Here is a 14,496-nt window from a genome sequence, read left to right as displayed (position 1 = left end):
AAAAATGAAATAGCGCCCCTAGAGCTCTAACTGGTTAAACCAAATTGAACATGTTTCATTATTTACTTGAGGCTAAATTGATTTTATTGATATATTATATTAAGTTAAAATAAGTGTTCATTCAGTTTGTTGTAATTGTCATTATTACAAATAAAATAAAAAATAAAAAAATCGGCGATTAATCGGTATCGGCTTTTTTGGTCCTCCAATAATTGGTATCGGTATCGGCGTGGAAAAAAATCATAATCGGTCAACCTCTAGTACCTACAGTTGAAGTCGGAAGTTTACATACACCTTTGCCAAATACATTTAAACTCAGTTTTTCTCAATTCCTGACACTTAATCCTCGTAAAATGTTCCTTTTTCAGTTCAATTAGGATCACCACTTTATTTTAAGAAAGTTAAAAGTCAGAATTATATATTTCAGATTTTATTTCTTTAATCACATTCAGTGGGTCAGAAGTTTACTTACACTCAATTAGTATTTGGTAACATTGCCTTTAAATTGTTTAACTTGGGTCAAACGTTTTGGGTAGCTGTAACGGCCGTTAGTAGAAGAAGGTGAGGACCAAGGTGCAGCGTGGTACATGTTCATAATTAGTTTATTAGCAACTGAACACTAAATACAAAAATGACAAAAATAATAACCGAAACAGTTCTGTCTGGTACAGATATGAAACAGAAAACAACTACCCACAAAACCCATGTGGGCAAGAGCTACCTAAGTATGGTTCTCAATCATAGACAACGACAGACAGCTGTCCCTGATTGAGAACCATACCCGGCCAAAAACAAAGAAAGACAAAAACATAGAAGAAAGAACATAGAATGCCCAACCTAGTTACACCCTGGCCTAACAAAATAGAGAATAAAAAGCCTCTCTATGGCCAGGGCGTGACAGTAGCCTTCCACAAGCTTCCCACAATAAGTTGTGTGAAATTTGGTCCATTCCTCCAGACAGAGAGGTGTAACGGAGTCAGGTTTGTAGGCCTTCTTGCTTGCACACGCTTTTTCAGTTCATCTCACACATTTTCTATAGGATGAGGTCATGGCTTTGTGATGGCCACTCCAATACCTTGACTTTGTTGTCCTTAAGCCATTTTGCACAACTTTGGAAGTATACTTGGGGTCATTGTCCATTTGGAAGACCCATTTGGGACCAAGCTTTAACCTGTTTGGGAAAGGGGAAACCCCGTTCCATCGCAACCCCTCGCCTACAGCCAATGAAATTGCAGGGTGCCAAATACGAAACAACATAAATCTCAGAAATCAAATTTCTCAAACATACAAGTATTAGGCACCATTTTATCGATAAAATGCTCGTTAATCCAGCCACAGTGTCTGATTTAAAAAATGCTTTACAGCGAAAGCACCACAAACGATTATGTTGGATCACCACCAAGCCACAGAATAAACACCGCCATTTTTCCAGCCAAAGAGAGGAGTCACAAAAAGCACAAATAGAGATAAAATTAATCACTAACCTTTGATGATCTTCGTCAGATGACATTCATAGGACTTCATGTTACACAATACATGTATGTTTTGTTCGGTAAAGTGCATATTTATATAAAAAAAATCTAATTTTACATTGGCGCGTTACGTTCAGTAGTTCTAAAACATGCAATGATTTAGCTTTGAGCCCCATCAAATTACAGAAATATTCATAATAAACATTGATAAAGATACAACTATTATACATGGAATTAGAGAAACTTCTCCTCAATGCAACCGCTGTGTCAGATTTAAAAAAAACTTTACGGAAAAAGCAAACCATGCTTTTCTGAGAACAGCGTTCAGACAACAAAGAAGCCAAAGCGATATCTGCCATATTGTGTAGTCAACATTAGTCAAAAATAGCATTATTAATATTCACTTACCTTTGATGGTCTTCATCAGAATGCACTCCCAGGAATCTCAGGTCCACAATAAATGCTTGATTTGTTCGATAATGTCCGGCATTTATGTCCAAATAGATCCTTTTGTTAGGGCGTTTGCTAAGCAAATGTCGGACAAAATTTCAAAAAGTTATATAACAATCCGTAGAAACCTGTCAAACTAATCATAGAATCAATCTTTAGGATGTTTTTAACATAAATGTTCAATAATGTTCCAACCGGAGAATTCCTATGTCTGTAGAAAAGCATTGGAACGAGAGCTAACTCTCTCGTGACCGCGCGTCATGAGACCAAGGCACTCTGCCAGACCACTGACTCATACAGGTCTCATGAGCCTTTATAGTAGAATCCTCAAACAAGTTTCTAAAGACGGTTGACATCTAGTGGAAGCCCTAGGAAGTGAAAAATGACCCCATAGACACTGTGTATTCGGTAGGCCATGCTTTGAAAACCTACAAACCTCAGATTTCCCACTTCCTGGATTCTTCTCGGGTTTTCGCCTGCCATATGAGTTCTGTTATACTCACAGACATCATTTAAACGGTTTTTAGAAACTTCAGAGTGTTTTCTATCCAATACTACTAATACTATGCATATATTAGCATCTGGGACAGAGTAGCAGGCGGTGTACTTTGGGCACCTTATTCATCCAAGCTACTCAATACTGCCCCCCTGTCACCAATAAGTTTTAACTTCCTGACTGATGTCTTGAGATGTTGCTTCAATGTATCCACATAATTTTCCTAACTCATGTTGCCATCTATTTTGTGAAGTGCACCAGTCCATCCTTCAGTAAAGCACCCCCACAACATGATGCTGCCACCCCTGTGCTTCACGGTTGGGATGGTGTTCTTCGGCTTGCAAGCATCCCCCTTTTCCCTCCAAATATAATGATGGTCATTATGGCCAAACAGTTCTATTTTTGTTTCATCAGACCAGAGGACATTTCTCCAAAAAGTACGATCTTTGTCCCCATGTGCAGTTGCAAACCGTGGTTTTCGAGCAATGACTTCTTCCTTGCTCAGCAGCCTTTCAGGTTATGTCGATACTCCAAGCGGACTGCCATGTGCCTTTTACTGAGGAGTGGCTTCTGTCTGGCCACTCTACCATAAAGGCCTGGTTGGTGGAGTGCTGCAGAGATTGTTGTCCTTCTCGAAGATTCTCACATCTCACAGTGGAACTCTGGAGCTCTGTCCATGTGACCATCAGGTTCTTGGTCACCTCCCTGACCAAGGCCCTTCTCCCCCGATTGCTCCATTTGGCCGGGCGGCCAGCTCTAGGAAGAGTCTTGGTGGTTCCAAACTACTTGTGTTCTTGAGTACCTTCGATGCTGCAGAAATGCCTAGATCTGTGCCTCGAGACAATCCTGTCTTGTAGCTCTACGGACAATTCCTTTGACCTTATGGCTTGGTTTTTGGCTCTGACATGCACTGTCAACTATGGGACTTTATATAGACAGGTGTTTGCCTTTCCAAATCATGTCCAATCAATTTAATTGACTACCTGTGTACTCCAATCAAGTTGTATAAATATCTCAATGATGATCAATGGAAACAGGATGCACCTGAGCTCAATTTTGAGTCTCATAGCAAAGGGTCTGAATACTTATGGAAATAAGGTGTTTTAAAAATAAATGTATATTTGGTAAAAATTCTAAACCTGTTTTGTCATTGTGGGGTATTTTGTGTAGATTGATGACATTGTTATTTATTTAATTATTTTAGAATCAAGCTGTAACTTAACAAAATGTGGAAAAGGTAAGTGGTCTGAATACTTTCTGTATTTATTTAAAGTACTGTGGTGGGCCCGTGGAGGACATCAGCTGCCAGTACATATGGCTGGTGCTAAGCAGAGGCATCTAGGCTAGTTCCTGGAGTTGGAGCAAACCAGTAGAGCAGGGGGTGGTTTTAGTTAGCCCTGGGGAAGTGTGACTCGTGTTCCAGTACAATAAAATGTTGTCAGAGGAAGGAGGCTTGATACAGAATGTTAATTTAAGGCGTTGAGAGAGAGGGCCTTCAGAAATAGTCCGATTTGGCTTTGTTTGACCGTGGTATGATTGACGAGAAACAAATTGGCCTAGACCTATTGTAGACGATGTACCTAACTGGAAATCTAAATAAGATAGAGAACATATTTCATGATATTCCATTGTGTAGTCTCTGTGATGACTGCTTGTCTGTAATGTCACCTTGGCTGTGGAAACAATCTGAACCTATCAGAGGAATCAAGGTAAGACCCAAGTGCAGACTATGTGAAGTAACAATGTTTATTGTAACCACAGAGGCAGGCAAATGACAGGTCATGGCAGGCAGGGGTCGATAATCCAGAGCTGAGTCCAAGGTACAGGACAGCAGTCAGGCTCAGGGTCAGGTCAGGCAGAGGTCTGTTAATCCAGAGGTGGAACAAAGGTACAGAATGGCAGGCAGGCTCAGGGTCAGAGACAGGCAGTGGTCGGGCGGGTACAGGGTCAGGACAAGTAAAAGTTAAAAACCAGGAGGACGAGAAAAAGAGAGACTAGGGGAAAAACAGGAGCTGAGACAAAACGCTGGTATGCTTGAACAAACAAGGTGAACTGGCAAAAGACAGACAGAAAACACAGGTACAAATATACAGGGGATAATGGGGAAGATGGGTGACACCTTGAGGGTGTGGAGACATGGACTGGTGAAACAAATCAGGGTGTGACAGTACCCAAGGTGGCGAGACATGGTAGTAATGACACTATAGGCCTTATTGATCTCTGCACCAGACAGGAAGCTCTTGCCAGCATACTTGGGGTCCAACATGTACGCTGTGGCGTGTTTGGGCTTCAGGCAGGAGTCTTCACGCTTTTTGATGTATTTCAGAACTGCAGTTTCCTCGGCTTGGAGCAACAGTGAAGTGGGCAGGGCAGTACAGATTTATTCTCTTACATCTGCAAGCTGAGTCTGAACATCAATCAAGATGGCATTGTCTCCTTCAATCCGTGCAATGGCTAATGCTATAGGTTTCAGGAGTTTCAGGCTGCTTACCACTCTCTCCCAAAATAAATTATCCAGGATGAACCTCTTGATGGGGCTGTCCATATCGGCAGACTGTGATATGGCTATTTCTTGGAGAGACTCCTTCACCTCCAGGAGACTGTCAAACATGATGACAACACCACCCCAACGGGTGTTGCTGGGCAGCTTCAGTGTGGTGCTATTATTCTTCTCACTTTGCTTGGTGAGGTAGATTGCTGCTCTAACTTTATGACCCTTCACATTACAAACCATTTCCTTGGCTCTCTTGTAGAGTGTATCCATTGTTGTCAGTGCCATGATGTCCTTGAGGAGCATATTCAATGCATGAGCAGCACAGCCAATGGGTGTGATGTGAGGGTAGGACTCCTCCACTTTAGACCGTGGCCTTCATGTTCACAGCATTGTCTGTCACCAGTGCAAATACCTTCTGTGGTCCAAGGTCAATGATGACTGCCTTCAGCTCATCTGCAATGTAGAGACTGGTGTGTATGTTGTCCCTTGTGTCTGCTCTTGTAGAATACTGGTTGAGGGGTGGACATGATGTAGTTAATTATTCCTTGCCCACGAACATTCTACCACCCATCAGAGATGATTGCAATACAGTCTGCTTTCTCTATGATTTGCTTGACCTTCACTTGAACTCTGTTGAACTCTGCATCCATGAAATTAGTAGATAAAGCATGTCTGGTTGGAGGCGTGTATGCTGGGCGAAGAACATTCGGAAATCTCTTCCAATACACATTGCCTGTGAGAATCAGAGTAAGACATTCATCAGCATTTCTCTGACTACGTTCCTCCATTGAGCCAAAACAACTTCTGATTCCAGGAGGACCATGAGCTATTGCTGTCGATAAGGTGTCTGATTCATAATTTTCACCTCAAATAGAAGTAGAGGGACTTTTGTCAGAGGTTGCTTGTTGTGAGCGCTGAGGGAACTTTATGCACTTGGCCAGATGATTCTGCATCTTTGTTGCATTCTTCACATGATTTGGCACAGTATTTGCAAATGTACATAGCTTTTCCTTTTACATTAGCTGCAGTGAAATGTCTCCACACATCAGATAGTGCCCGTGGCATTTAAATGTAAAGATTAGAAAACAATTAGTAAAAATAAAAAAAATACAATTCCATGTACAGATAAATAGTTAAGCAGTTAGATTAAACAACTCCTTTGTAAGATAAATGTTTTTAAATGAAACCTGTATGGTGTACTAATTACTAGTTAACAAAAAATTGTGTATGTCATATAAAATATATTCACCCCACCCAGTATTGTAATCAAAACTTACCAGAAAGCATGTAGTCCTTAGCTCAGACAGTCTGGTGGTGTGGGCTCAATAACATCTCATTAGTGTGCAAGATCTTGAGAATCAGCTGTACATGTGATGGAAGAATGCACTGTGTATGCAGAGGGTTGCAATTCTATTGCATTGGGGATACTTTAACCAAAATATGCCACAAGACCTATATAAGACCTATATAAGGCCTTATGTGTATCCTTCAAAGGTTCACTGTTATAAGCTAACTTTTTTTGATGAATTTAAGCAAAATTCCACAAATTCCTGGGCTTAACTTCCCATACAAAATGTTCTGAAAAAATAAATGTACCCGAAAGTTTCCTACCCTTTTGCAACCCCAATAGCAAAAATCCATATCGTGATTTGGCAGATTTTGGCACTAATAAACACCTAAATTGGAACATAGTAGCCATACAGTAACATGCTATACATGAAGTCAGGCTCTGCTCTTCACAGCACTGTATGGGTTTGGACTGACAGACGTTCTGAACTTGAACACCTCGCCCGACAAGAAGTGTATTTTGAAAGATGAGACGTTGAGGATTATAATAAATAGGGCTTTGATGTTACACAAGCTAGGCAAACACCTGTGAGTCCAAATGTGCACTTCACATTTCGAAATCAAACTTGTGTCATATACAGCTTCAACATTTATGATCACTATGTTTGATGTACAGTTACAAGATTAAATGGAATCATACCCTGAGTTGTTCTGAACAGAAGGAGCCTATGTTTATTTATTGTGAAGAAAATTTGGCCGGGCGCATACACCTGAATGCTCTCAAGGCTCCTTTTTATGATCTGTTTATCTGAATTACCTTGTAAAAGCTGAACACTGTAAGATCATATTTTATAACTTTGCTAGTCATGTTGGCAATAGAACAAGCTTTCCCCCCCATTTGTTTTGGGGGGATTTTTGAACAACAACAGTAATTTGTTATGCTGGTGATGCAGGGTTGTGCTCCAAATGAAATGACCTACAAGTGTGCTTGCTCTAGTTCCTCAACAGCACAGTTAGAATAGCTCAAAAATAGTACCTTAATGTTGATGACTCTTTGAGTCAGAATCACCCTTATACGCCAAGTACATTTACACATACTCAGAATTTGACTAGGTAATATGGTGTTGGTTGTGATCGACAACATTTAGAGACAGAATACAGACAGCAGAGTTTAAAAAACATACATTATATAGAAATAGGTAGAGTGTGCATAGAGCTATGAGAATGAGCAGCTATACACATATACAGTGGATGTACAAATGTACACTATCAGTATGAATATATCTAAATGTTGAGAGATTAGCAGTATAGTGCAGTTATTTTGTGTACAGTTCAAGTCAGAGATGACTTGATGCAGTGTGCAGCAGAGTTCATAGTCCTTTAGTCATAAAAGTGCATTGAAATTGCTTAGGAACTGTGCATTCTTTAGAGGTGTGTGGCCACTTGGGGAAACCAATTAGTCCTCTCACTTAAAACCTTGTAATTTGTTTGTCTTATTTTTCACCTACCCCACATTTTCCAGGAATAGTCGTATCATGTTACTGAATGTATCCAGGGTGGTTTCGGGTTTCGTTATCAACAAATGCGTCAAAGTACAGTAAAAATAAAATCAACACTGTAATGTTTGGATTCAGTCTTTTCAGGGGAACTGTTGTGGTCTAATAATTTTTTACATTTTCTCTAAACTGTTCCTTTTCAATTGCTACCAACGTTACGCATATGCTTATCCTATTTATTCTGTAAGAAACATTTGAATTAAGCCCTATGAATATAGGCCAATTCCCATGAGTGTAAAGGGTTAACAACCCATATGAGCAAACTTATTTAATTTCAAACTTCACATTTCTCTTGTATCATAATACACAATATCAGCAAAATGCCTATGATAAGTAATCGGTATGGTCGTTGTCGATCATTTTCAATTTATCGTCCCAGCTCTAACTCGCACACACACGTTTGTTTTACTATACTTGTGAGGACTGTTTAGGAACCAACAATTGATTACCATTCAACATCCTATTATCCCTTAACCTTAACCTTAACCTTAACCTTAACCTTAACCTTAACCTTAACCTTAAACCTAACACTAACTCCTAAGCCTAAAATAGCCCTTTTCCCTTTGAGGACTGGCAAAATGTCCTCACTTCTCAGAATTATCACACACACACACACACACACACACACACACACACACACACACACACACACACACGAATTGTGCTAATTGAAAACAACGCTATGTAACTTCAGTGGGAAAGCAACAAAATAGAGATACACTTATAACCACGTAAGCAAACAGATGGTTCCTTTGTATAGCTATTAGTTAACCATTGTCACTGCACGGTAAACCTCATGAACATTGACTACTCATTTCAGGCTATAAGTCAGACATTCAATAAGGAATCAATAGCGTCCTGTCCAGGGGGTAGACTGGTACGTCAAGCTGCCTCACGCTACAGAAACAGGAAACATGCTCCTGCCCTATTAGCCTTTCTGTCTCGAACAAGGCCTGTTGTAATAATGCATCTTCTTTTATCTGTTGCCCTTTCCTAAGGTCAGGTGGATAAATACCTTTACCACCTTCCAGTTACAGTGCATTCGGAAAGTATTAAGACCCACATTTTGTTGTTACAGCCTTATTCTAAAATGGATTCATTATTTTTTACCCCTCATCAATCTACACACAATACCCCATAATGACAAAACAAAAACAGGTTTTTCAAAATTGTTGCAAATGTATTAACACTGAAATATCATATTTATATAAGTATTCAGACCCTTTACTCAGTACTTTGTTGAAGCACCTTTGGCAGCGATTACACCATTGAGTCTTCTTGGGTATGACGCTACAGGCATGGCACACCAGTATTTGTGGAGTTTCTCCCCTTCTTCTCTGCAGAGCCTCTCAAGCTCTCAGGTTAGATGGGGAGCATCACTGCACAGCTATTTTCAGGTCTCTCCAGAGATGTTCGATCGGGTTCAAGTCCAGGCTCTGGCTGGGGCAACTCAAGGACATTCACAGACTTGTCCTGAAGCCACCCCAGCTTGGTGTTGGCTGTGTGCTTAGGGTTGTTGTCCTGTTGGAAGGTGAACTTTCACCTCAGTATGAGGTCCTGAGTGCTCTGGAGCAGGTTTTCATCAAGGATCTCTCTGTACTTTGCTCCGTTCATATATCCCTGAATCCTGACTAGTCTCCCTGACTAGTCTTCTGAAAAACATCACCAGAGAACTGTGGAGCACTGTCAGTGACCATCGGGTTCTTGGGCACCTCCCCCGATTGCTCAGTTTGGCCAAGCGGCCAGCTCTAGGAAGAGTCTTGGTGGTTCCAAACTAAACTCAGCAAAAAAAGAAACGTCCATTTTTCACGACCCTGTCTTTCAAAGATAATTCGTAAAAATCCAAATAACTTCACAGATCTTCATTGTAAAGGGTTTTAACAATGTTTCCCATGCTTGTTCAACGAACCATAAACAATTAATGAACATGCACCTGTGGAATGGTCGTTAAGACACTAATAGCTTACAGATGGTAGGAAATTAAGGTTACAGTTATGATAACTTAGGACACTAAAGAGGCCTTTCTACTGACTCTGACCAAAAGAAAGATGCCCAGAGTCCCTGCACGTGAACGTGCCTTAGACATGCTGCAAGGAGGCATGAGGACTGCAGATGTGGCCAGGGCAATACATTGCAATGCCTGTACTGTAAGACGCCTAAGACAGCGCCACAGGGAGACAGGACGGACATCTGATTGTCCTCGCAGTGGCAGACCACGTGTAACAACACCTGCACAGGATCGATACATCCGAACATCACACCTGCCGAACAGGTACTCGATGGCAACAACAACTGTCCAAGTTACACCAGGAATGCACAATTCCTCCATCAGTGCTCAGACTGTCCACAAAAGCTGAGAGGGGCTGGACTGAAGGCTTGTAGGCCTGTTGTAAGGCAGGTCCTCACCAGATATCACCGGCAACAATGTCCCCTAGGGACACAGACAGGACCACCGTCGCTGGACCAGACAGGACTGGCAAAAAGTGCTCTTCACTGACGAGTCGTGGTTTTCTCTTACCAGGGTTGAAGGTCGGATTTGCGTTTATCGTCGAAGGTGGAGGTGGAGGGTCTTTCATGGTCTGGGGTGGTATCACAGCATCATTAGACTGAGTTTGTTGTCATTGCAGGCATTATCAACGCTGTGCATTACAGGGAAGACATTCCCCTTCCCTCAAGTGGTACCATTCCTGCAGGCTCATCCTGACCTGGCCCAACAGCATGACAATGCCACCAGCCATACTGCTTGTTCCGTGCGTGATTTCCTGCAAGACAGGGATGTCAGTGTTCTGCCATGGCCAGCAAGGAGCCCAGATCTCAATCCCATTGAGCACGTCTGGGACCTATTGGATTGGAGGGTGAGGGCTGGGCCATACCCCCCCAGAAATGTCCGGGAACTTGCAGGTGCCATGGTGGAAGAATGAGGTAACATCTCACAGTAAGAACTGGCAAATCTGCTGCTGTCCACGAGGAGGAGATGCACTGCAGTACTTAGTATCTGATGTGGCCACCAGCTGCATTGACTGTTACTTTTGATTTTGACCCCACCCCCACCCCCTCCCCCCTTGTTCAGGGACACATTATTCAATTTCTGTTAGTCACATGTCTGTGGAACTTGTTCAGTTTGTCTCATTTGTTGAATCTTATGTTCATACAAATATTTACACATGTTAAGTTTGCTGACAATAAACGCAGTTGACAGTGAGAGGACGTTTCTTTTTTTGCTGAGTTTACTTCCATTTAAGAATAATGGAGGCCACTGTGTTCTTTGGGACCTTCAATGCTGCAGAAATGTTTTTGTACCCTTCCCCAGATCTGTGCCTCAACACAATCCTGTCTCGGAGCTCTACTGACAATTCCTTCGACCTCATGGCTTGATTTTTGCTCTGACATTCACTGTCAACTGTGGGACCTTATAGAGACAGCTGTGTGCCTTTCCAAATCATGTTCAATCGATTGAAGTTACCACAGGTGGACTCCAATAAAGTTGTAGAAACATCTCATGGATGATCAATGGAAACAGGATGCACCTGACCTAAATGTTGAGTCTCTTTCAAAAGGGTCTGAATACTTATGTAAATAAGGTATTTCTGTTTTTTTTTATATTCACTCAAGTTCAAAAGTTTGGGGTCACTTAGAAATGTCCTTGTTTTTGAAAGAAAAGCTTTTTTTTTTGGTCCATTTTTAAAATAATATCAAATTGATCAGAAATACAGTGTACTGTAGACATTGAGCAAGAGGACAAGTACATTCGTGTCTAGTTTGAGAAACAGACGCCTCACAAGTCCTCAACTGGCAGCTTCATTAAATGGTACCCGCAAAACACCAGTCAACGTCAACAGTGAAGAGACGACTCCGGTGCTGGCCTTCTAGGCAGAGTTGCAAAGAAAAAGCAATTTCTCAGACTGGCCAATAAAAATAAAAGATTAAGATGGGAAAAATAACACAGACACTGGACAGAGGAACTCTGGAGTGGTTGAAAAACACTTTGGTTGGTGTCATTAAAACTCGTATGTAAACTTCCTACTTCAACTGTAATTGCAAAAGGGTTTTCTATTGATCAATTTGCCTTTTTAAAATTATAAACTTGGAATAGCTAACACAACGTTTCACTGGAACACAGGAGTGATGGTTGCTGATAATGGTCCTCTGTACGCCTATGTAGATATTCCATTAAAAAGCTGCCATTTCCATCTACAATTGTCATTTACAACATGAACAATGTCTACACTGTATTTCTGATCAATGTGATGTTATTTTAATGGTAATTTTTTTTTGCTTTTCTTTCAAAAACAAGGACATTTCTAAATGACCTCAAACTTTTGAACAGTACTGAGTATTTGCAAAAATGTCTAAACCTGTTTTTGCTTCGTCATTATGGGGTATTTTGTGTAGATTGATGGAAAAAAATAATTAATTCAATTTTAGAATAAGGATGTAACGTAACAAAATGTGGAAAAAGTCATTGGGTCTGAAAACTTTCCGAATGCTCTGTATATTTATCTTACTCTGTTTTCTTCCTCTCTCTCTCCCTCTTAAGGTGGATAAATTATTGTACCACCTGCGGTTATCGGACGAGAACCTGATTGACGTGTCTGAGAGGTTCCGGAGGGAGATGGATAAGGGGCTGGGCCGTGACTCCAACCCTACGGCTGCTGTGAAGATGCTGCCCACGTTTGTGCGCTCCACCCCTGACGGGACAGGTGAGGGGGTCTGACAGACATCTGAGTAATTTCTATTCTATTTACGTTGTGTCCCAAATGGCACCACATTCCCTTTACAGTGGGACTGGCCAAAAGTACTGGTCAAAAGTAGTTCACTATAAAGGTAATAGGGTGCCATTTGGGACGCAGACTTAAATGTTATTTAATCAGGAAGTCCCATCGAGGTCAGAAGACTTCTTTCTTCAGGGAGGCCTGGAGAAATCTCAGTACATCCATGCCGCATGCCCTTCTTAGAGTCCATAGAGACCCATGCCTTGCCTACCAATGCACTTTACTGGAATAAGAAAAATTGCACAATCCTTCAATAATTTCATATTTGTAACTTGCTTAGATGAGGGCAGGCTGGTAGAATGAGAGACTGGTGGTGAAAAGCACATAAATCCTGAAGCTGTGTGTCTCAGCTGCAGAATATGACCTGTGTCAGTGAACTGTGTCAGAATGACACAGCTAAGCCCAGTTAAGAGCCATAGATGGATATATATATATTTATAGCTATATGACTCTGGCCCCATCTAAAGTGTTTTTTTATCTTATTTAACCTGTATTGAATGAAAAAGTGCCATTGGTGTCAGAAGACCTCTCTCCCAAGAGAGACCTGGCCATCAAGCCTTCTCATGCACAGTAATTGGAATCTTCAAGAAACAGCACAACCCATGCTTAGAAATATGTCAACTATGGACTGGTTGTTGAGGTGAGAATAGGAGGGAGTTTTTTTGTTTGACAGCTCTTTAGATCAGGGTTTCTCAATCTTCGCCCTAGTTTCTCAATCTTGGCACCATTTGTTTTTGCCCTAGCATTCACCCACTTGATTCAACTAATCCACTCATCATCAAGCCTTAAATTGGGTGTGTGAGTGATAGGTCAAGAACAAAATGTGCACCCCTTTGGATCCCCAGAACCATGATGAACCTTTAGCTAATGAGAGTATGCTGGTGAAGAATGGCACATAGAAAATCTGGGCTCTGTTATAATATCCATCCACACTAGCATACCACTTTTAATTAAATTAATTGGACATGCACTCTAGGAGGGTTTTGTCTAGAAGGGACACAGCTTTTGTCAAAATTGACTTTTTTTTGCAGGTTAGAAGAACTTACCAGCAGGTTAGGAAAATGAATGTAGCAGCTTAGGAGAATTAGGTTAAGGTTAGGAAAAGGGTTAAGGTTAGCTAAAATGCCCCCCCCCCCATTTGTTTTTGTTTGTTGACGTAGCTGTATCCCATCTAGACATTACATTCTAGCGGTAGGCCTATGCTGCATGAACATTGAAATGTCCCAGCTGCGTTTTCCTTTGAGTTTGACCTGTGTTAGTGACTGTGACCGGGCCATATCAAAAGTATATCAGGTGGCAAAAACCACTCTTGGAGACTGGGGAAGGTGATTTGTCATAAGTGACTGGAGAGGAATGGTAAATGTGAATTGCAGAGAAAGTGCAAAAGCAACCAGGCCAAACCCCGGTTTGCTCAGCCTGTTGATTCTGGTCATTATTGGCATATTAAACTCCAACCTATCAGATAAGTGTCTATCCAGCTGAACCACTGTTATGTCTCCCTCCCTCTTTCTCATCATTCTCACTTTCCCTGCCTCTCTATCTTGTCTCTCTCTCACTCTTTTGACTAGTGTTGCACGATATTACCGAAGCTTCTGTACTTTTTTTTATACTAAAACAAGCGGTTTGGTACTAGAATTGTTGTTACTTTCTGTACTTATGTCAAATTTGTCTCACGTGACATCATATGTGGATTGAGAGGATCGAGTCTGAATCTTTGACAGACAAATTATTGTTACTTTCTGTACTTGTATCAAAGGTCTCTCATGTGACGTCAAAGATTCAGACAAATAACTGAAGGGGGCAGTAGCTAGCCAGGCTGCGTTTGCACATGCAGCTGACACCGAGCAAGCCACTTACTTAAGAAGCAAGCAAGAAGAGCATGGCTTCTTCAAACGTAAATTTCATACCTTCACACACACAACTTTTATTATAGCTCAGTGTCCGCAGCTTGTTGACCAAACTGTCTGCA

General features: G+C 41.3%; 1 protein-coding gene across 1 annotated transcript in view; it reads left to right on the top strand.

Annotated features, from left to right (window-relative positions):
- The window catches only part of LOC110536248 (hexokinase-2), a 103,179-nt gene that overhangs the window by 10,529 nt on the left and 78,154 nt on the right, over nt 1-14,496 (top strand). The window contains exon 2 of the mRNA XM_090191019.1: nt 12,293-12,455. Coding sequence (XP_090047145.1) covers nt 12,293-12,455 — 163 coding nt within the window. The remainder of the gene's footprint in view (nt 1-12,292; nt 12,456-14,496) is intronic.

Source organism: Oncorhynchus mykiss, chromosome 11, assembly GCF_057628025.1.
Source record: "Oncorhynchus mykiss isolate SJ-2025 chromosome 11, ASM5762802v1, whole genome shotgun sequence".
NCBI lineage: Eukaryota > Metazoa > Chordata > Actinopteri > Salmoniformes > Salmonidae > Oncorhynchus > Oncorhynchus mykiss.
The sequence above is the reverse complement of the archived record's forward strand: the minus strand, read 5'-3'. Positions and strand labels throughout refer to the sequence as shown.